General features: G+C 41.9%; 1 protein-coding gene across 1 annotated transcript in view; it reads left to right on the top strand.

Moving 5' to 3' along the window:
- Positions 1-20,489, top strand: part of LOC135291976 (maestro heat-like repeat-containing protein family member 1) — a gene marked incomplete at its 3' end in the record, with an annotated part of 50,340 nt that extends 29,851 nt beyond the window's left edge. The window contains exons 10-15 of the mRNA XM_064406207.1: positions 3,483-3,575; positions 6,123-6,201; positions 9,095-9,209; positions 15,568-15,641; positions 17,211-17,330; positions 20,137-20,489. Of these exons, the coding sequence (XP_064262277.1) occupies positions 3,483-3,575; positions 6,123-6,201; positions 9,095-9,209; positions 15,568-15,641; positions 17,211-17,330; positions 20,137-20,489 (834 nt within the window). The remainder of the gene's footprint in view (positions 1-3,482; positions 3,576-6,122; positions 6,202-9,094; positions 9,210-15,567; positions 15,642-17,210; positions 17,331-20,136) is intronic.
- Positions 20,490-21,825: the final 1,336 nt, after the last annotated feature.

Below are 21,825 nucleotides of genomic sequence, written 5' to 3' on the forward strand. Positions count from 1 at the left end.
TTTATCCTGGATTTGTCCTGGATGGTCCCCAAACTTTCCTCCATTTTTTCCTGAATTTCCCCCCATTTTTCCAAGTATTTCCCCCAATTCTCCCCATTTTTTCCTGAATTTCCCCCCAATTTCCCAGGTATTTCCCCCCAATTTTCCCCACAATTCTCCCCCATTTTTCCTGAATTTTCCCCCAATTTCCAAGTATTTCTCCCCAATTTCCCCACAATTTTCCCCACAATTCTCCCCCATTTTTCCTGAATTTTCCCCCAATTTCCCAGGTATTTCTCCCCAATTTCCCCCCAATTTTCCCCACAATTCTCCCCCATCTTTCCTGAATTTTCCCCCAATTTCCCAGGTATTTCCCCCCAATTTTCCCCACAATTCTCCCCCATCTTTCCTGAATTTTCCCCCAATTTCCCAGGTATTTCCCCCCAATTTCCCCCCAATTTTCCCCACAATTCTCCCCCATTTTTCCTGAATTTTCCCCCAATTTCCCAGGTATTTCTCCCCAATTTCCCCACAATTCTCCCCCATTTTTCCTGAATTTTCCCCCAATTTCCCCCAATTTTCCCCCCAATTCTCCCCAATTTTCCCCACCTTTCCCCGCCGTGCTGGGGCTCTACAGGAGGCACCCGGAGCCCTTCCCCATCTCCAAGGTGCTTCCCTCATCCCCAAACCCTGCTTTTCCTCAAGTTCCCCCAATTTCCCCCAATTTCCCCCCAATTTCCCCCAATTTCCCAGGTGTTTCCCCCCAATTTTCCCACAATTCTCCCCAATTTTCCCCCCAGTTCTTCCCAGTTTTCCCCCACCTTTCCCCGCCGTGCTGGGGCTCTACAGGAGGCACCCAGAGCCCTTCCCCATCTCCAAGGTGCCCCCCTGCTCCCCAAGCTCTGCTTTTCCCAGGATTTCTCCAGGATTTTTTTCCCAAATTTATCCTGGATTTGTCCTGGATGGTCCCCAAACTTTCCTCCATTTTTTCCTGAATTTCCCCCCATTTTTCCAAGTATTTCCCCCAATTCTCCCCATTTTTTCCTGAATTTTCCCCCAATTTCCCAGGTATTTCCCCCCAATTTTCCCCACAATTCTCCCCCATTTTTCCTGAATTTTCCCCCAATTTCCCAGGTATTTCTCCCCAATTTCCCCCCAATTTTCCCCACAATTCTCCCCCATCTTTCCTGAATTTTCCCCCAATTTCCCAGGTATTTCCCCCCAATTTTCCCCACAATTCTCCCCCATTTTTCCTGAATTTTCCCCCAATTTCCCAGGTATTTCCCCCCATTTCTCCCCAATTCTCCCCACAATTCTCCCCCATTTTTCCTGAATTTTCCCCCAATTTCCCAGGTATTTCCCCCCAATTCTCCCCAATTCTCCCCACAATTCTCCCCCATTTTTCCTGAATTTTCCCCCAATTTCCCAGGTATTTCTCCCCAATTTCCCCCCAATTTTCCCCACAATTCTCCCCCATTTTTCCTGAATTTTCCCCCAATTTCCCAGATATTTCCCCCCAATTCTCCCCAATTTCCCCCACATTTCCCCGCCGTGCTGGGGCTCTACAGGAGGCACCCGGAGCCCTTCCCCATCTCCAAGGTGCCTCCCTGCTCCCCAGACTCTGCTTTTCCCAGCAGTTCTCCAGGATTTTTCCAGGATTTTTTTCCCAAATTTATGCTGGATTTGTCCTGGATGATCCCCAAATTTTCCCTCATTTTTTTCTGAATTTTCCCCCAATTTTCCCCTTATTTCCCCCAAATTTTCTCCTAATTTTTCCCAATTATTTCCCAAATTCCCCCCGTATTTCCCCGATATTTCCTCCAACTTCCCCCCAATTTCCCCAATTTTTCCCCATATTCACCCCATGTTTCCCCCAAATTTTCTCGTGATTGTTTCCCAATTATTTCCCAAATTCCCCCCAATTTCCCCGATATTTCCTCCAATTTCCCCTGAATTTTCCCCCAATTTCCCCTAAATTTTCTCCAAATTTTCCCAAGTTTTCTCCTAATTTTTTCCTAATTATTTCCCAAGTTCCCCCAATTTCCCCCAAGTTTTCCCTGAATTTCCCCCCAATTTCCCCCCCAATCTTTCCCCGTATTTCCCCCAATTTTCCCCCAAATTTTCTCAGAATCTTCCCAAATTTTCTCCTATTTTTCCTCCATTATTTCCCAAATTCCCCCCAATTTCCCCTGTATTTTCCTCAAATTTTCCCCCATTATTTCCCAAATTCTCCCCCCAATTTCCCCCAATTTTCCCCAATTTCCCCTGAATTTTCCCCCAATTTTCCCCATGTTTCCCCCCAATTTTCCCCATATTTCCCCCAAATTTCCTCCGAATCTTCCCAAATTTTCTCCTATTTTTCCCCCATTATTTCCCAAATTCTCCCCCCAATTTCCCCTGTATTTTCCCCAATTTCCCCTGAATTTTCCCCCAATTTTCCCCATGTTTCCCCCCAATTTTCCCCATATTTCCCCCAAATTTTCTCAGAATCTTCCCAAATTTTTTCCTATTTTTCCCCCATTATTTCCCAAATTCTCCCCCCAATTTCCCCCAATTTTCCCCAATTTCCCCTGAATTTTCCCCCAATTTTCCCCATATTTCCCCCCAATTTTCCCCATATTTCCCCCAAATTTCCTCCGAATCTTCCCAAATTTTCTCCTATTTTTCTCCCATTATTTCCCAAATTCTCCCCCCCAATTTCCCCTGTATTTTCCCCAATTTCCCCTGAATTTTCCCCCAATTTTCCCCATATTTCCCCCCAATTTTCCCCATATTTCCCCCAAATTTTCTCAGAATCTTCCCAAATTTTCTCCTATTTTTCCCCCATTATTTCCCAAATTCTCCCCCCAATTTCCCCTGTATTTTCCCCAATTTCCCCTGAATTTTCCCCCAATTTTTCCCCATATTTCCCCCCAATTTTCCCCATATCTCCCCCAAATTTTCTCAGAATCTTCCCAAATTTTCTCCTATTTTTCCCCCATTATTTCCCAAATTCTCCCCCCAATTTCCCCTGTATTTTCCCCAATTTCCCCTGAATTTTCCCCAATTTTCCCCATATTTCCCCCAATTTTCCCCATATTTCCCCCAAATTTTCTCAGAATCTTCCCAAATTTTCTCCTATTTTTCCCCCATTATTTCCCAAATTCTCCCCCCCAATTTCCCCTGTATTTTCCCCAATTTCCCCTGAATTTTCCCCCAATTTTTCCCCATATTTCCCCCCAATTTTCCCCATATCTTCCCATATTTCCCCCATATTTCCCCCAGTTTTTTTCCCAATTCCCCCCAAATTTTCTCCTATTTTTCCCCCATTATTTCCCAAATTCCCCCCAATTTCCCCTGTATTTTCCCCAATTTCCCCTGAATTTACCCCCAATTTTCCCCATATCTTCCCCATATCTTCCCCATATTTCCCCCAATTTTTTTCCCACTTCCCCCCATATTTCCCCCAATTTTTTTCCCAATTTCCCCCAATATTTCCCCAATATTTCCCCAATATTTTGCAGAGCCTGTGCCAGCTGCTGGAGGCGTGGGCGGCGCGGGGCAGCCGCGCGCTGGAGCCGCACCTGGAGCCGCTGCTGGGGGCGCTGCTGGCCCAGGTCAGGAGTTCATTCCCACCCCAAATTCCCCAAAAATATCCAGGATTTTTCCTCCATTTATCCCAGAATTTCCCAAAAATTTTGGGGGATTTTTTTCAGGATTTTTTCAGATTTTTTTTCAGGATTTTCCCCCCATTTTTTCTGATTTTTTAAGGGTTTTTCAGGATTTTTTCCTGATTTTTTCCAGGATTGTTTTAGATTTATCTGTTTAATTCTCAAGAATTTTCTGCGATTTTTTTTTTCTGGATTTATCCTGGATTTTTCTGGGAAGTTGCCTGGATTTTTCCAGGATTTTTCCCAGATGTTTTTGGGATTTTTCCTGCGTTTTTCTCAGGTTTACATGGGAAATTCCCATGATTTTTCCTGTCTGTTTTTTTTTTTTTTTTTTTTCCTCTGGATATTTCCCAGTTATTTTCTGGGAATTTCCCAGATTTTTCTGGATTTTTCAATTAATTTTTCTGGACTTCTGTTGGATTTTTCCTGGGTTTTTCTTGATTTCTTCTGGGAAATTTCTTGGATTTTTCCCAGATTTTAATGGGAAATTCCCAGATTTTTCCTAGATTTTTCCCAGAATTTTCCTGGTAACTTCCTGAAGTTTTCCAGGATTTTTCCTGGGTTTCTTAAGGAATTTTTCCTGGATTTTTTTTTTTTTTTAATATTTCTGGGAATTTTTTTTAATTTATCTGGGATTTTTCCCTTTTTTTTTTCCCCAGGATTTTTCCTAGATTTTTCCTGGTTTTTTCCAAGATCTTTGAGGAATTTTCTGGGATTTTTCAGGGATTTTTCGGGATTTTTCTGGGAAATTTCTGGCATTTTTCCAGGATTTTTCCCAGATATTTTTCCTGAACTTTTGCCAGATTTTCCTGGGAAATTCTCCGATTTTCCCTGGAGTTTTCAGTGTTTTTCAAAGAATTTTTCTGGATTTTTGTTGGATTTATCCTGGATTTTTCTGGGATTCTTCTGTGATACTTCCAAAAATGTCCTGGATTTTTCCAGAATTTCCCCCAGATTTTTCCAGAATTTCCACAAATTTTTCTGGGATTTTTTCTTGGAATTTTCCTGGTGTTTGCTGCATTTTTCCAGAACTTTTCTGGGATTTTGCCTGGATTGTTCTGGGAATTTTTCTGGATTTTCTGGGGAATATTCCCAAACTTTTTTTTGGAGTTTCCTGGGATTTTTTCTGGAGTTTCCACAATTTTTTCCGTAATTTTCCCAGGCATTTTCCTGGGCATTTTTCAGGGAATTTCCTGGATTTTTCCTGGAGTTTTTTAAGGAATTTTTCTGGGATTTTCCCCAGATTTTCCCCAGGGATTTTCTCAGGGATTTTCCCAGGAAATTTCTGGATTTCTTCTGAGACCTTTTCTAGGACTTTTCCTGGGATTTCTCGGGAATTTTCCCAGGATTCTTCTGGAATTTTTCCCTAATTTTTCTAGGAACTTCCTGGATATTTCCAGGACTTTCCTAGGAAATTCCCACATTTTTCCTGGGTTTTTGTGGACTTTCTTGGGAATTTTCCTGGATTTTTCCTGGAATTTCCCTGAATTTTTCTGGGAATTTTTCTAGATTTTCCCAGGACTTTTCCAAGAGTTTTCCAAAATTTTTCTGGGGTTTTCCCTGCATTTTTCCCAGACTTTTCCCAAATATTTCTCAGGCTTTCCCAGGATTTTTCCCAGACTTTTCCTGAATTTTTCCTGGCTTTTTCCCATCTTTTTCACATATTTTGCCAGGCTCTTCTGGGATTTTCCCAGGATATTCCCAGGATTTTTCTGGGATTTTCCCAGGATTTTTCCCCAGTTTTCTCCAGAATTTTCCAGGATTTTCCCAGGATTTTTCCCCAGTTTTTTTCCAGGCATTCCCAGGATTTTTCTGGGATTTTCCCAGGATTTGCCCCAGATTTTTCTGGGATTTTTCCAGGATTTTTCCTGTATTTTTCTGGGATTTTTCTCAGATTTTTTTCTAATTTTTCTGGGATTTTTCCCCAATTTTTTTCAGGCTTTCCCAGAATTTTCCCAGGATTTTTCTGGGACTTTTCTCTAGTTTTTCCTGGATTTTTCCTGGATTTTCCCAGGATTTTTCCAGGATTGTTCCCCAATTTTTTTTCCAGGCATTCCCAGGATTTTCCCAGGATTTTTCTGGGACTTTCCCAGGATTTGCCCCACATTTTTCCAAGGTTTTTCCAGGATTTTTCCCCAATTTTTCCTGGGTTTTTCCAGGATTTTCCCAGAATTTGCCCCAGACTTTTCCCAGATTTTTCCAGGATTTTCCCCCAATTTTTCCTGTATTTTTCCAGGATTTTTCTCAGACATTTTTCTAATTTTTCTGGGATTTTCCCCAATTTTTTCCAGGCTTTCCTAGAATTTTTCCAGGATTTTTGTCTGTTTTTTTCTGGGATTTTGTCTGTTTTTTCTGGGATTTTTCCAGGATTTTCCCCCAATTTTCCCAGGATTTGCCCCAGATTTTTCTCCAATTTTTCTGGCATTTTTTCCCAATTTTTCCCATGATTTTTCCATGTTTTTCCCATGATTTTTCCATGTTTTTTTCCCCCAGATGTGTGCTCCAGCTGATCCCAACATCCCCACGAGCAGCAAGAACCACACGGAGCTGCTGCGCTGCTTCTCCGTCCTGGGTGAGAAATCCCCAAATCCATTCCAAAATTCCCAAAATTCCCCTTCAAACTCCCTGAGTTCCTCCCCAAAATTCTCTTCTTTTCCCCCAAAATCCCATTATTTCCCCAGGAATTTCCTGATTTTCCCTCAAAATTCCACAACTTTCCCCAAAATCCCAATGTTTTCTCCTAAAATGCCCTGAATTTTCCTGCCAAAATTTCATTATTTCCCAAAAATTCACGGATTTTCCCAAAATCCAATGATTTTCCCCTGAATTTCCTTAAATTTTCCCCCCAAATTCCAGCGGTTTTCCCCCAAAATTCCAACAAAATTCCCTGATTTTCCACCAAAATTCCGCAACTTCCATGATTTTCCACCAAATTTCCTGATTTTTCCCCAAAGTTCTGCAATTTTCCCACAATTCCATAATTTTCCCCCCAAATTCCCTGAATTTTTTGTCCAAAATTGCTTTATTTTCCCTTAAAATTCCATTATTTCCCCAGGAATTCCCAAGTTTCCCCCCAAAATTCAACAATTTCCCTCCAAAAATTCATAAATTTCTCCCAAATTTCCATTATTTTTCCCCGAAATTCCCTGATTTTCACCCAAAGTCACATTATGTTTCTCCAGAATTTCTGGATTTTCCCAATATTCCACAATTTTCTCCCAAAATTCCCTGGATTTTCTCCCAAAATTTCATTATTATCCCCCAAAATTCCCTGTATTTCCCAAAAGTTCCCAAATTTTTCCCCAAAATTGCCACCATTTCCCTCAATATCCCATAATTTCCACAAAATTACCTGGTTTTCACCTAAAATTCCATTTTTCCATTAAAACTACCTTGATTTTCCCCAAAATTCTGTAGTTTTGTCTGAAAATCCCATGTTTTTCCCCTAAAATTCCCTGATTTTCTCCCAGAATTTCACATATTTCCACATATTTCCCCTCAAAATTCCCCAATTTTTTCCCTAAATCCTGTGATTTTCCCTCAAAATCCCATTACTTCCTCCCAAAATTTCCAGGTTTTCCCAAAATTCCACAATTCCCCCCCAAAATTTCACTAATTCCCCTCAAAATCCCCCCAAAATTTTCCACAAAATCCTTTAATTTCTCCCCAAAATCCCCTTATTTCCTCCCCAAAATTCCATTATTTCCCCAGGAATTCCCTGATATTCCAAAAAAATTCCACAATTTTCCCCAAAATCCCAATATTTTCTTCCAAAATTCCTTGAATTTCCTCCCAAAAACTCCATTATTTTCCCCCAAAATCCAAAAATTGCCCCCAAAATTCCAAGATTTCCCCCCAGAATTCCCACATTTTCCCATTCTCAGCTTGTCCCTTCCCGGAGCAGCTCCAACTCCCAAAATTCCCTGATTTTACCCCAAAATTCTACGGTTTTTCTCCAAAATTCCATGATTTTTCCCAAAATCCCCTGATTTTCCCGCAAAGTCCCCATAGTTTCCCAAAATTCCACAAATTTTCTGCAAATTTCAACATTTTCTCCCAAAATTTCACATATTTTCATCCAAAATTCCTTGATTTTCCCCAAAATTCCCCAAAATTTTCCCCCAAAATTCCTCCATTTCCCCCAAAACTCCCTGGTTTCACCTTAGACTCCCAGATTTTCCCAGAATTCCTGGATTTTTCCCAAAATTCCCTGTTTTTCCCCAAAATCCCAGCGGGTCCATTCCGGAGCGGCTCCAACTCCCAAAAATCCCCAATTTCCCCCTAAAATCCCCAGATTTTTTTTCCCCATAATTTCATTATTTCCCTCCAAAATTCCCTGATATAACCCCCAAAATCCCATGATCTTCTCCCCAAATTCCATTATTTTTAATAAAACCCTATTATTTTCCCCCAAGATTCCACAAATTTCCCCAAATTCCACGATTTGTCCCTCAAAATCTTCAGATGTTCTCCCAAAATTCCTTTTTTCCCCCAAAACTCCCTCCAAAAATAGATCATTTTCCCCCAAATTCCCAGCATTTTCCCCCCAAAATCCTATAATTTCCACCTCAAACTGCTGGATTTTCCCAAAAGTCGCTGTTTTTTCCCCCAAAATCCCATTATCTTCCCCTACACTCCCCATATTTTCCCAAAATCCCATGATTTCCCCCCAAAATCCCACAAATTTCCTACAAAATTCCATCCTTTTCTCCCCAAAATTTCCCGTTTTCTCCTCCAGAATCTCCCGTATTTTCCCCAGAAAATTGCTGTTTTTTTCTCCAAAATTCCCCAAAATTTTCCCCCCAAATCTCCCTGATTTCGCCAAAATCCTGTCATTTCCCCCCCAAAAGTGCCAGATTTTCCCAAAATTCCAAGATTTTCCCCCAAAATTCCACAAATTCCCCCCAAAATTCCCTCACTTTTCCTCCCAAAATGTCCCTTATTTTCCCCAGGATTTCCCTGCTTTTTTTCCCAAAATCCTGTCATTTCTCTCCCGAAATTCCCAGATTTCCCCCCAAAACTCCTGATTTCCCCCGAATTCCAGGATTTTCCCAAAACTCGCTGTTTTTCCTCCAAATCACAGAGGGCCCATTCCCAGAGCGGCTCCAACTCCCAAAACTCCCTGATTTCTCCCCAAAATCCCACCATTTCCCCCCAAAATTCCCTGATTTCCCCCCAAAATCCCATTACCTTCCCCCAAACTGTCCATATTTTCCCAAATCCCATGATTTCCCCCAAAATCCCACAAATTTCCTGCAAAATTCCATCCTTTTCTCCCCAAAATGTCCCGTTTTCTCCTCCAGAATCTCCCGTATTTTCCCCAGAAAATCGCTGTTTTTTCCCCAAAACTCCCCGATTTTTTTCCTGATTTCCCCAAAACCCCGTCATGTCCCCCTGCCGAGCTCCCCGATTCCCCGGAACGGCAGGATTTTCCCAAAATGGCCCGTTTTCCGCCCCAAACGCAGCGGGTCCGTTCCCGGAGCGCCTGGTGCAGTGGCTGCTGCCGCGCCTGGAGAGCGGCCCCGAGCGGCACCGCCAGGGGGCGCTGCTGCTGCTGCTGCCACCTCCTCAACAGCCACCGTGAGCGCCGGGCACGCAGGGGTTAATGGGGTTTGTGGGGTTTGGTATGGGGGATTTGTGGGGTTTGGTATGGGGTTTGGTATGGGATTTATTGGGGTTTTGTGGGGTTTGGTATGGGGTTTGTTATGGGGTTTGTTATGGGGTTTATATGGGGTTTGTTATGGGGTTTATTGGGGTTTTGTGGGGTTTGTTATGGGGGTTTGTTATGGGGTTTATATGGGATTTATTGGGGTTTTGTGGGGTTTGTTATGGGGTTTGTTATGGGGTTTGTTATGGGGTTTATATGGGATTTATTGGGGTTTTGTGGGGTTTGTTATGGGGGTTGTTATGGGGGTTGTTATGGGGTTTGTTATGGGGTTTGTTATGGGATTTATATGGGATTTATTGGGGTTTTGTGGGGTTTGTTATGGGGTTCGTTATGGGGTTTGTTATGGGGTTTTATATGGGGTTTATATGGGATTTATTGGGGTTTTGTGGGGTTTGTTATGGGGGTTGTTATGGGGGTTGTTATGGGGTTTGTTATGGGGTTTGTTATGGGGTTTATATGGGATTTATTGGGGTTTTGTGGGGTTTGTTATGGGGTTTGTTATGGGGTTTGTTATGGGGTTTATATGGGATTTATTGGGGTTTTGTGGGGTTTGTTATGGGGTTTGTTATGGGGTTTGTTATGGGGGTTTGTTATGGGGTTTGTTATGGGGTTTGTTATGGGATTTATATGGGGTTTGTTATGGGGTTTGTTATGGGATTTATTGGGGGTTTGTGGGGTTTGTTATGGGGTTTGTTATGGGGTTTGTTATGGGGTTTGTTATGGGGTTTGTTATGGGATTTATATGGGGTTTGTTATGGGGTTTGTTATGGGATTTATTGGGGGTTTGTGGGGTTTGTTATGGGGTTTGTTATGGGGGTTTGTTATGGGGTTTGTTATGGGATTTATTGGGGTTTATTGGGGTTTGTTATGGGGTTTGTTATGGGGTTTGTTATGGGATTTATTGGGGGTTTGTGGGGTTTGTTATGGGGTTTATATGGGATTTATTGGGGTTTTGTGGGGTTTGTTATGGGGGTTGTTATGGGGGTTGTTATGGGGTTTGTTATGGGGTTCGTTATGGGATTTATTGGGTTTTGTGGGGTTTGTTATGGGGGTTGTTATGGGGTTTGTTATGGGGTTTGTTATGGGGTTTGTTATGGGATTTATTGGGGTTTTGTGGGGTTTGTTGTGGGGGTTGTTATGGGGTTCGTTATGGGGTTTGTTATGGGGTTTTATATGGGGTTTATATGGGATTTATTGGGGTTTTGTGGGGTTTGTTATGGGGGTTGTTATGGGGGTTCGTTATGGGGTTTGTTATGGGGGTTGTTATGGGGTTTGTTATGGGGTTTGTTATGGGATTTATTGGGGTTTTGTGGGGTTTGTTATGGGGGTTGTTATGGGGGTTGTTATGGGGTTTGTTATGGGGGTTGTTATGGGGTTTGTTATGGGGTTTGTTATGGATTTATATGGGGTTTGTTATGGGGTTTGTTATGGGATTTATTGGGGGTTTGTGGGGTTTGTTATGGGGTTTGTTATGGGGTTTGTTATGGGGTTTGTTATGGGATTTATTGGGGTTTATTGGGGTTTGTTATGGGGGTTTGTTATGGGGTTTGTTATGGGATTTATTGGGGGGTTTGTGGGGTTTGTTATGGGGTTTGTTATGGGATTTATTGGGGTTTTGTGGGGTTGTTATGGGTTTTGTTATGGGATTTATTGGGGTTTTTATGGGGTTTGTTATGGGGTTTATTGGGGGTTTGTGGGGTTTGTGGGGTTTGTTATGGGGTTTGTTATGGGGTTTGTTATGGGATTTGTTATGGGGTTTGTTATGGGATTTATTGGGGGTTTGTGGGGTTCGTTATGGGGTTTGTTATGGGGTTTGTTATGGGGTTTGTTATGGGATTTATTGGGGTTTATTGGGGTTTGTTATGGGGTTTGTTATGGGGTTTGTTATGGGGTTTGTTATGGGATTTATTGGGGTTTTGTGGGGTTTGTTATGGGGGTTGTTATGGGGGTTGTTATGGGGTTTGTTATGGGGTTGTTATGGGGTTTGTTATGGGGTTTGTTATGGGATTTATATGGGGTTTGTTATGGGGTTTGTTATGGGATTTATTGGGGGTTTGTGGGGTTTGTTATGGGGTTTGTTATGGGGTTTGTTATGGGGTTTGTTATGGGATTTATTGGGGTTTATTGGGGTTTGTTATGGGGTTTGTTATGGGGTTTGTTATGGGATTTATTGGGGGTTTGTGGGGTTTGTTATGGGGTTTGTTATGGGATTTATTGGGGTTTTGTGGGGTTTGGTTATGGGGTTTGTTATGGGATTTATTGGGGTTTTTATGGGGGTTTGTTATGGGGTTTATTGGGGGTTTGTGGGGTTTGTGGGGTTTGTTATGGGGTTTGTTATGGGGTTTGTTATGGGATTTGTTATGGGGTTTGTTATGGGATTTATTGGGGGTTTGTGGGGTTCGTTATGGGGTTGTTATGGGGGTTTGTTATGGGGTTTGTTATGGGATTTATTGGGGTTTATTGGGGTTTGTTATGGGGTTTGTTATGGGGTTTGTTATGGGGTTTGTTATGGGATTTATTGGGGTTTATTGGGGTTGTTATGGGGTTTGTTATGGGGTTTGTTATGGGATTTATTGGGGGTTTGTGGGGTTTGTGGGGTTCGTTATGGGGTTTGTTATGGGGTTTGTTATGGGGTTTGTTATGGGGTTTGTTATGGGATTTATTGGGTTTGTGGGGTTTGTTATGGGGTTTGTTATGGGGTTTGTTATGGGATTTATATGGGGTTTTGTGGGGTTTGTTATGGGGTTTGTTATGGGGTTTGTTATGGGATTTATATGGGTTTTGTGGGGTTTGTTATGGGGTTTGTTATGGGGTTTGTTATGGGGTTTGTTATGGGGTTTGTTATGGGATTTATTGGGGGTTTGTGGGGTGTGTGGGGTTTGTTATGGGGTTTGTTATGGGGTTTATTGGATTTATTGGGGTTTTGTGGGGTTTTTTTTGGGGGTTGTTATGGGGGATTTAATGGGGGTTTGTGGGGGTTGTTATGGGGTTTGTTATGGGATTTGTTATGGGATTTGTTATGGGATTTATTGGGGTTTATTGGGGTTTGTTATGGGGTTTGTTTTGGGGTTTGTTTGGGATTTATTGGGGGTTTGTGGGGTGTTGTTATGGGGTTGTTTGGGGTTTGTTATGGGATTTATTGGGGTTTTTATGGGGTTTGTTATGGGGTTTATTGGGGGTTTGGTGGGGTTTGTGGGGTTTGTTATGGGGTTTGTTATGGGGTTTGTTATGGGGTTTGTTTGGGATTTATTGGGGTTTGTGGGGTTCGTTATGGGGTTTGTTATGGGGTTTGTTATGGGGTTTGTTATGGGATTTATTGGGGTTTGTGGGGTAGTTATGGGGTTTGGTTATGGGGTTTGTTATGGGATTTATTGGGGTTTATTGGGGTTTGTTATGGGGTTTGTTATGGGGTTTGTTATGGGGTTTGTTATGGGATTTATTGGGGTTTATTGGGGTTTGTTATGGGGTTTGTTATGGGGTTTGTTATGGGGTTTGTTATGGGATTTATTGGGGTTTATTGGGGTTTGTTATGGGGTTTGTTATGGGGTTTGTTATGGGATTTATTGGGGGTTTGTGGGGTTTGTGGGGTTTGTTATGGGGTTTGTTATGGGGTTTATATGGGATTTATTGGGGTTTTGTGGGGTTTGTTATGGGGGTTGTTATGGGGGATTTAATGGGGGTTTGTGGGGTTGTTATGGGGTTTGTTATGGGGTTTGTTATGGGATTTATTGGGGTTTATTGGGGTTTGTTATGGGGTTTGTTATGGGGTTTGTTATGGGGTTTGTTATGGGGATTTATTGGGGTTTATTGGGGTTTGTTATGGGGTTTGTTAATGGGGTTTGTTATGGGATTTATTGGGGGTTTGTGGGGTTTGTGGGGTTTGTTATGGGTTTGTTATGGGGGTTTATATGGGATTTATTGGGGTTTTGTGGGGTTTGTTATGGGGGTTGTTATGGGGGATTTAATGGGGGTTTGTGGGGGTTGTTATGGGGTTGTTATGGGGTTTGTTATGGGGTTTTTTATGGGATTTATTGGGGGTTTGTGGGATTTGTTATGGGGTTTATTGGGGTTTTTGTGGGGTTTGTTATGGGGTTTGTTATGGGTTTATATGGGGTTTGTTATGGGGTTTATATGGGGTTTATTGGGGTTTTTGGGGTTTGTTGTGGGGTTTTTATGGGGTTTGTTATGGGGTTTGTTATGGGGTTTTATATGGGGTTTTATATGGGATTTATTGGGGTTTTGTGGGGTTTGTTATGGGGTTTTAATGGGGGTTATTGGGGTTTAATGGGGTTTTTAATGGGATTTATTGGGGGTTTAATGGGGTTTTTATAGGATTTTTTTTGGAATTTAATGGGATTTTTATGGGATTTTTATGGGATTTTATGGGGGTTTTTAATGAGGTGTAATGGGATTTTATTGAGGCTTTATTGGGGTTTGTTATGGGGATTTAATGGGGTTTATTGGGGTTTTATTGGGGGTTTAATGGGATTTAATGGGGGTTTAATGAGGATTTTTATGGGAATAATTGGGGTTTTTAATGGGGTTTTTAATGGGATTTATTGGGGTTTTAGTGGGGCTTTTAATGGGGTTTTCAATGGGGTTTTAGTGGGGGGTTTTTGGGGGGGTTTTTATGGGATTTATTGGGGTTTGATTGGGGTTTTAAATGGGATTTATTGGGGTTTTAATGGGATTTAATGGGTTTTATGGGGTTTTTAATGGGATTTATTGGGGGTTTTATGGGGTTTTATTGGGGGTTTAATGGGGGTTTTATGGGATTTTTAATGGGATTTATTGGGGTTTTTAATGGGGTTTTATATGGGGTTTAGTGGGGTTTTTGCGGGGATTTAATGGGGGATTTAATGGGGGTTTTATGTGGTTTTATTGGGGGTTTAATGGGGGTTTAATGGGATTTATTGGGGTTTTATGGGATTTTTAATGTGGTTTTTATATGGATTTATTGGGGTTTTATTGGGGTTTTTAATGGGATTTTAATGGGATTTAATGGAGTTTTAATGGGGTTTTATTGGGGGTTTAATGGGGGTTTAATGGGGTTTTTAATGGGATTTATTGGGGGGTTTATGGGGTTTTTGATGGGATTTATTGGGGGTTTTATGGGGTTTTTTATGAGGTTTTTAATGGGATTTATTGGGGGTTTAATGGGGTTTGATTGGGGTTTTTATTGGGATTTATTGGGGTTTTATTGGGGTTTATTTGGGGTTTTAGTGAGGGTTTATTGGGGTTTTTGTGGGGTTTTATTGGGGTTTTATTGGGGCTTTTATTAGGGTTTTTATGGGATTTTTGTGGGATTTATTGGGGTTTTAGTGGGGGTTTAGTGGGGGTTTAATGGGTTTTTAATGGCATTTATTGGGGTTTTATGGGGTTTTTAATGGGGTTTTTATAGGGATTTATTGGGGAATTTTGTGGGATATTAATGCGATTTTTAATGGGATTTATTAGGGGTTTAATGGGCTTTTTAATGGGATTTATTGGGGGTTTTATTGGGGGTTTATTGGGGTTTTTAATGGGATTTATTGGGGGTTTAATGGGGATTTTATTGGGGTTTTAATAGGGGTTTTACAGGATTTATTGGGGGTTTTATTGGGGTTTTTAATGGGATTTATTGGGGGTTTAATGGGGATTTTATTGGGGTTTTAATAGGGGTTTTACAGGATTTATTGGGGGTTTTATGGGGTTGTGTGGGGTTTTTTGGGGGGAGGTTTGTGGATTTATAGGGGATGATTTTAATGGAGTTTTTATGGGATTTATAGGATTTTTTGTGGGGTTTTATGGGTTTGTTGGAGGTTTATTGGGAGATTAATTGGGGGATTTATTGGGGACATTTATGGGATTTATTGGGGGTGTTTATGGGTTTTATTGGGGATTTTGTGCGGATTTATTGGAGGGTTTTATGAGAATTTTATTGGGTTTATTGGGGGATTTTTATGGGATTTTTATGTGGTTTATTGGGATTTATTGGAGCATTTGATGGGATTTTTATGGGATTTATTGGGGGATTTTAATGGAATTTTTGGGGGATTTATTGGGAGATTTTGTGGGATTTATTGGGATTTTTATGGGAGTTTTAATGGGGTTTGTTTGTTGATTTTATGGGATTTTTCGGGGGGGGATTTATTGAGATATTTATGGGAATTTTGTGGAAGTGTTCTACACAGATTTTGTGGCTTTGTTGACATTTATTGAAGAATAATTCTGGGATTTATTTGGGATTTCTTGGGGATTTTCCCATCCCAAATTCCCATTTTTTTTCAGCTTCCCAGATGGAAATGCAGAAAGCTTCCATCCTCTCTGCCCTGAAAGTTCCCCTGCAGGACGGGAGCCCCAAGGTATTCCCAACTTTTCCTGGAATTCCCTGGAAAATTCCAAAAATCCCAAAATTCCCAAAAATCTCAAACCCCGCTGCCCTTCCCGGCCCCTAGGGGGCGCTACAGGGGAGTTTAATTTCATTTTTTTCCCTTTTTTTTGTCCATTTTGCCCCCATTTTTCCATTATCTCCCCCCAGATCCCCGTTTTTCAAGGAATTCACTCTTCTTTCCCCATTTTTCCCCTGGTTTCCCCCCATTTCTTTACCATTTTTCAGCATTTTTCTCCATTTTTTCACTGGTTTTTCCTGTTTTCTCCCATATTTCCCCCATTTTTTCCCCTTTTTCCCCATTTTTTCCCCTTTTTCCCCCATTTTTTCCCCAAAATCCTGTTTTCTCCCCAGGTGAGGCGTGCCCTGCTGCAGCTGATCCCTGCTCCTCACTCCCTTGGTTCCATTTTCTCCATTTTTTTCCCATTTTCCCCCATTTTTCACCATTTTCCCCCCATTTCTGCCCATATTTCCCCCCTTTTTTCACCATTTTCCCCATATTTCCCCCATTTTTTCCCATTTTTCACCATTTTCTCTCTTTCCCCCCCCCAGCTGAGGGCGTGCCCTGCTGCAGCTGATCCCTGCCCCTCACTCCCATTTTCCCCCCATATTTTCCCCATTTTTTCACTGTTTTTTCTCCATTTTTTCACCATTTCTGCCCATTTTTTCTCTGTTTCTCTCTATTTTTTCACTATTTTTCCCCATTTTCACCATTTTCCCCCTGTTTTCCCCCCCCAGCTGAGGCGTGCCCTGGTGCAGCTGATCCCTGCTCCTCACTCCCATTTTCCCCCCCATATTTTCCCCATTTTTCCGCCGTTTCTCCCCATTTTTTCACCGTTTTTCACCGTTTTTTCCCATTTTTCTCTGTTTTTCCCCCAGCTGAGGCGTGCCCTGCTGCCGCTGATCCCTGCTCCTCACTCCCCATTTTCCCCCCCATATTTTCCCCATTTTTTCACCGTTTCTGCCCATTTTTTCGCTGTTTCTCTCTATTTTTTCACTATTTTTCCCCATTTTCACCATTTTCCCTGTTTTCCCCCAGCTGAGGCGTGCCCTGCTGCAGCTGATCCCTGCTCCTCACTCCCATTTTCCCCCTCATATTTCCCCCATTTTCCCCCATATTTTTCCCCATTTTTTCACCATTTCTCCCCATTTTTTCCACCGTTTCTCTCCATTTTTTCACAGTTTTTCACCGTTTTTCCCATTTTTCCTGCTTTTCCCCCAGCTGAGGCGTGCCCTGCTGCAGCTGATCCCTGCTCCTCACTCCCATTTTCCCCCCATATTTCCCCCATTTTTCCACCGTTTCTCCCCATTTTTTCACCATTTTTCCCCATTTTCACCATTTTCCCTGTTTTTTCCCCCCAGCTGAGGCGTGCCCTGCTGCAGCTGATCCTGCTCCTCACTCCCATTTTCCCCTCATATTTCCCCCATTTTCCCCATATTTTCCCCATTTTTCCCCCATTTTCTCTCCATTTTTTCACCCGTTTTTCCCCATTTTTTCCCCGTTTTTCCCCATTTTCACCATTTTCCCCGTTTTTCCCCCCAGGTGCGGCGTGCCCTGGTGCAGCTGATCAGTGCCCTGGCCCACCACGGGCACCTGCAGCAGCCGGGGGCCGAGGCTCTGCTGGAGTTCCTGGTGCACCAGTGCGCCCTGCCCTCGGACCAGGTCACAATGCCCAACTTCCTCCCACCCTTTTCCCAACTTCTCCCATCCTTTTCCCAATTTTCCCAACACTTTCCCAATTTTTCCCAACATTTTCCTGTCCTTACCCTCAATTTTCTCTTTTTTCCCCCTATTTTTTCCATCCTCTTCCCAAATTTCTTTACTATTTTTCCATCCATTTCCCACTTTCCCCATCCTTTTCCTAATTTTCCCACCCTTTTCCCCAACTTTTCCCATTTTTCCCATCCTTTTCCCTCCCCATTTTGTCCATGATTTTCCCATCCTTTCCTCAATTTTCTCTTTTTCCCCTATTTTTTCCATCCTCTTCCCAATTTTCGTTACTATTTTTCCATGCTTTTCCCACTTTTCCACATCCTTTTCCTAATTTTCCTACTCTTTCCCCAACCTTTTCCCAACTTTTCCCAAACTTTTCCCAACTTTTTCCCAATTTTCCCCAACATTTTCCCATCCTTTTCTCAATTTTCTCTTTTTTCCCTATTTTTTCCATCCTCTTCCCAGTTTTCTTTAGTATTTTCCCATCCTTTTCCCAACTTTTCCCTCTCCTTATCCCAATTTTCCCCCTTTTTTCCTAATTTTTCTGATTTTCCCCATCTTTTTTCCAATTTTCTTCATCCTTTTCCTAATTTCCCCATCCTTTTCCATCCCTTTCCCAGTTTTCCTCCATTTTCCCCAATTTTCCCTCCCTTTTCATGGAATTTCCCAAATTTTTCCCCATTTTTCTTCATTCTTTTCCAATTTTCCCCATTTTTTATGAATTTCCCCATCCTTTTCTCAATTTTCCATCCTTTTCCCAACTTTCCTATTTTTTCCCAATTTTGCCCACCTTTTTTCAAATTTTTCCCTCAATTTTCCACGTCCTTTTCCCAATTTTCCCATTTCTTTCCAATTTTTTCATCCTTTTCCCTGTTTTTGTTACCCATTTTTCCATTTTTTCTAAATTTTCTCCTCCCTTTTCCCAATTTTCCCCAACATTTTCCTAAATTTTCTGTTCCTTTTCCAATTTTCCCCATTTTTTCCTAATTCTCGTTATCCTTTCCCCAACTTTCCCATCCTTTTCCCAATTTTCTTCATCCTTTGCCCAATCTCCCCAAATTTTTCCCAATTTTCCCATCCTTTTCCTATTTTTTTACTCATTTTTCCAATTTTTCTTTCCCTTTCCCAATTTTTTCATCCTTTTCCCAATACATTCCCCATGTTTTCAAAATTTCTCACTTTTTCTTCCCAATTTTTGCCTCTTTTTCTGAATTTTTCCCAACTTTTCCCACCCTTGTTCCAATTTTCTCCATCACTTTCCCGATTTTTCCATAATTTCCCCATCTTTTTCCCAATTTTCCCATCTTTTTCCCACTTTTCCCCATCCTTTTCCCAATTTTCCTGTCTCTTACCCAATTTTTTCATCCTATTCCCGATTTTCCCCATTTTTTCTGGAATTTCCCCATTTTTTCCCAATTTTCTTCACCATTTGCCCCATCCTTTTCTCAATTTTCCCCATTTTTTCCCAATTTTCATCTTCTTTTTCCCAACTTTCCCCATCCTTTTACCAATTTCATCCACTTTTTTTCCAGATTTCCCCGTATTTTCTCCTTTTTCCCAATTTTTTCCATGCTTTTCCTAGTTTTCTTCACCCTTCTCTCAATTTTTATCCATTTTTTCCCATTTTCCCATTATTTTCTAAATTTTCCTCTCCCTTTCCCCAATTTTCCCCAATTTTCCCCATCCTTTTCCCATCTTTTCCCCAATTTTCCACATTTTCTCCCCAACTTTCAAAATTTTCCCTTTTTTTCCCAATTTCCCCTTCTTTTTCCATCCTTTCCCCAGTTTTTTTCACCCTTTTCCCAATTTTCCTCAATTTTCCCCATCCTTTTCCAATATTCCACTTGTTTCCCAGTTTTCCCAAATTTTCCCTTTTTCCCCCCCATTTTCCCCATTTTTTTCCAATTTTCCCCATCCTTTTCCCAGTTTTCTTAATTATTTCCCCAATATTCCACTTTTTCCCCAAATTTTCCCTTTTCACCCTCAATTTCCCCCTTTTTTTTTCCAATTTTCCCCATCCTTTTCCCAGTTTTCTTGATTCTTTTCCCAAATTTTCCATTTTTTCCCAATTCTCCCCATCACTTTCCCAATTTTCCCCTAATTTTTCACCATTTCTCTTCCCATTTCCCCCTTTTTTTCCCATTTCCCCAATTTTTCTCATTTTCCTCCCACCTTTCCCCTCTTTTTTCTCTTTTCTCCAACATTTTCCCCATTTTTCCCCTTATTTTTCCTTCATTTTTCCTTTTCCCCATTTTCCCCTGATTTCCCCCCTTTTTTCCAATTTTTTCCCTTTTTTCTTCCATTTTCCTCTTTCCCCCCATATTTTTCCTTTTCCTTCAATTTATTCTATTTTCCCTCCCTTTTTTCCCATTTTCCCCTCATTTTTCCCCTTTTTTCCTCCCACTTCCCCCCAGATTTTTTCTCTCTTTTTCCTTCCTTTTATCCAGTTTTTCACCTCTTTTCCTCCCATTTTCCCCTCTTTTTTTCCCTCCCTTTTTTTTAATCTTTTCCATCTCTTTTCTTCTCCCTTTCCCCCACAGATTTTTCCCATTTTTCTCTCATTTTCCCCCTTTTCCTCCCATATTTTCCCCATACTTTTCCCCTTTTTCCCCATTTTCCTTCTGCTTTTTCTCCTTTCATCCCCCCTTTTTACTCCCATTTTTTCCCCTTTTTCCCCTGTTTTTCCCCATTGTTTTTCCCTTTTCTCCCCAAACCCACATATTTTTTTGGAATTTCTCCCCGTTTTTCCCCCCAGCCCCCCGGAATTCCAGAGGAAAATCCCGAGGATCCCACGAGCGACGACGTCCGGAGCGTCAGCGTCAGCACCCTGCTCCTGCTCAGCAGCACCGTGCCCGGGATTACCCACGTGAGAGCCCAAAAATCCCAAAAAATAAAAAAAATAGAAATTCTGGGAATAAAATCCCCAAATTCCCCAAAAATCCCAAAATCCTGGGCGATTTCAGCCCAAAATTCCCATCCCGAGGGGTTCCCTGCTCCTGCTCAGCAGCACCGTGCCCGGGATTACCCACGGGAGAGCCCAAAATTCCCAAAAAAAATAGAAATTCTACAATTCCCAAAGAGAAAAAATCCCAAAATTCCCAATTCTGGGCGATTTCAGCCCAAAATTCCCCATCCCGAGGGGTTCCCTGCTCCTGCTCTGCAGCTCCATGCCCGGGATCAGCCACGGGAGAGCCCAGAAATCCCCCAAAAAATTCCCAAAAAGTCCCAAAAAATTCAAATTCCAAAATTCCCAAAGAGAAAAAAATCCCACAATTCCCAAAAATCCAGAAATCCTGGGAGATTTCAGCCCAAAATTCCCATTTCTGGGCGATTTCAGCCCAAAATTCCCATCCCGAGGGGTTCCCTGCTCCTGCTCAGCGGCACCGTGCCCGGGATTACCCACGGGAGAGCCCCAAAATCCCAAAAAAACCCAAAAAATAGAAATTCAAAAATTCCCAAAGAGAAAAAATCCCAAAATTCCCAATTCTGGGCGATTTCAGCCCAAAATTGCCCATCCCGAGGGGTTCCCTGCTCCTGCTCAGTAGCTCCATGCCCAGGATCAGCCACGGGAGAGCCCAAAAATCCCCCAAAAAATTCCCAAAAAGTCCAAAAAATTCAAATTCCAAAATTCCCAAAGAGAAAAAAATCCCAAAATTCCCAAAAATCCAGAAATCCTGGGAGATTTCAGCCCAAAATTCCCATTTCTGGGCGATTTCAGCCCAGAATTGCCCATCCCGAGGGGTTCCCTGCTCCTGCTCAGCAGCTCCGTGCCCGGGATTACCCACGGGAGAGCCCAAAAATCCCCAAAAATTCCCAAAAAAAATAGAAATTCTAAAATTCCTAAAGAGAAAAAAATCCCAAAATTCCCATTTCTGGGAGATTTCAGCCCAGAATTCCCCATCCCCAGGGGTTCCCTGCTCCTGCTCAGCAGCTCCGTGCCTGGGATCAGCCACGGAGAGCCCAAAAATCCCCCAAAAAATTCCCCCACAAAATTCCCCAAAAATTCCAAAAAAATCCCCAAAAATTCCAAGAAATGGAAATTCTGGGAGTTAAACCCAAAATTCCCATTTCTGGGAGATTTCAGCCCAGAATTGCCCATCCCGAGGGGTTCCCTGCTCCTGCTCAGCAGCACCGTGCCTGGGATCAGCCATGGGAGAGCCCCAAAATCCCAAAAAATCCAAAAATTCAAATTCCAAAATTCCCAAAGAGAAAAAAATCCCAAAATTCCCAAAAATCCCAAAAATTCTGGGAGATTTCAGCCCAAAATTCCCATTTCTGGGAGATTTCAGCCCAAAATTCCCAATCCAGGGGAATTTTATTCCCAAATTTTTCCAAAAATTACAAATCCTGAAGGATTTCATCCCAAAATTGTCAATCCCAGGAAGTTTCAATCCCAAAATTCCCAATCCTGATTGATTTTATCCCAACATTCCCAAGAATCCTG

Source organism: Passer domesticus, unplaced genomic scaffold (genome assembly GCF_036417665.1).
Source record: "Passer domesticus isolate bPasDom1 unplaced genomic scaffold, bPasDom1.hap1 HAP1_SCAFFOLD_170, whole genome shotgun sequence".
Lineage (NCBI taxonomy): Eukaryota > Metazoa > Chordata > Aves > Passeriformes > Passeridae > Passer > Passer domesticus.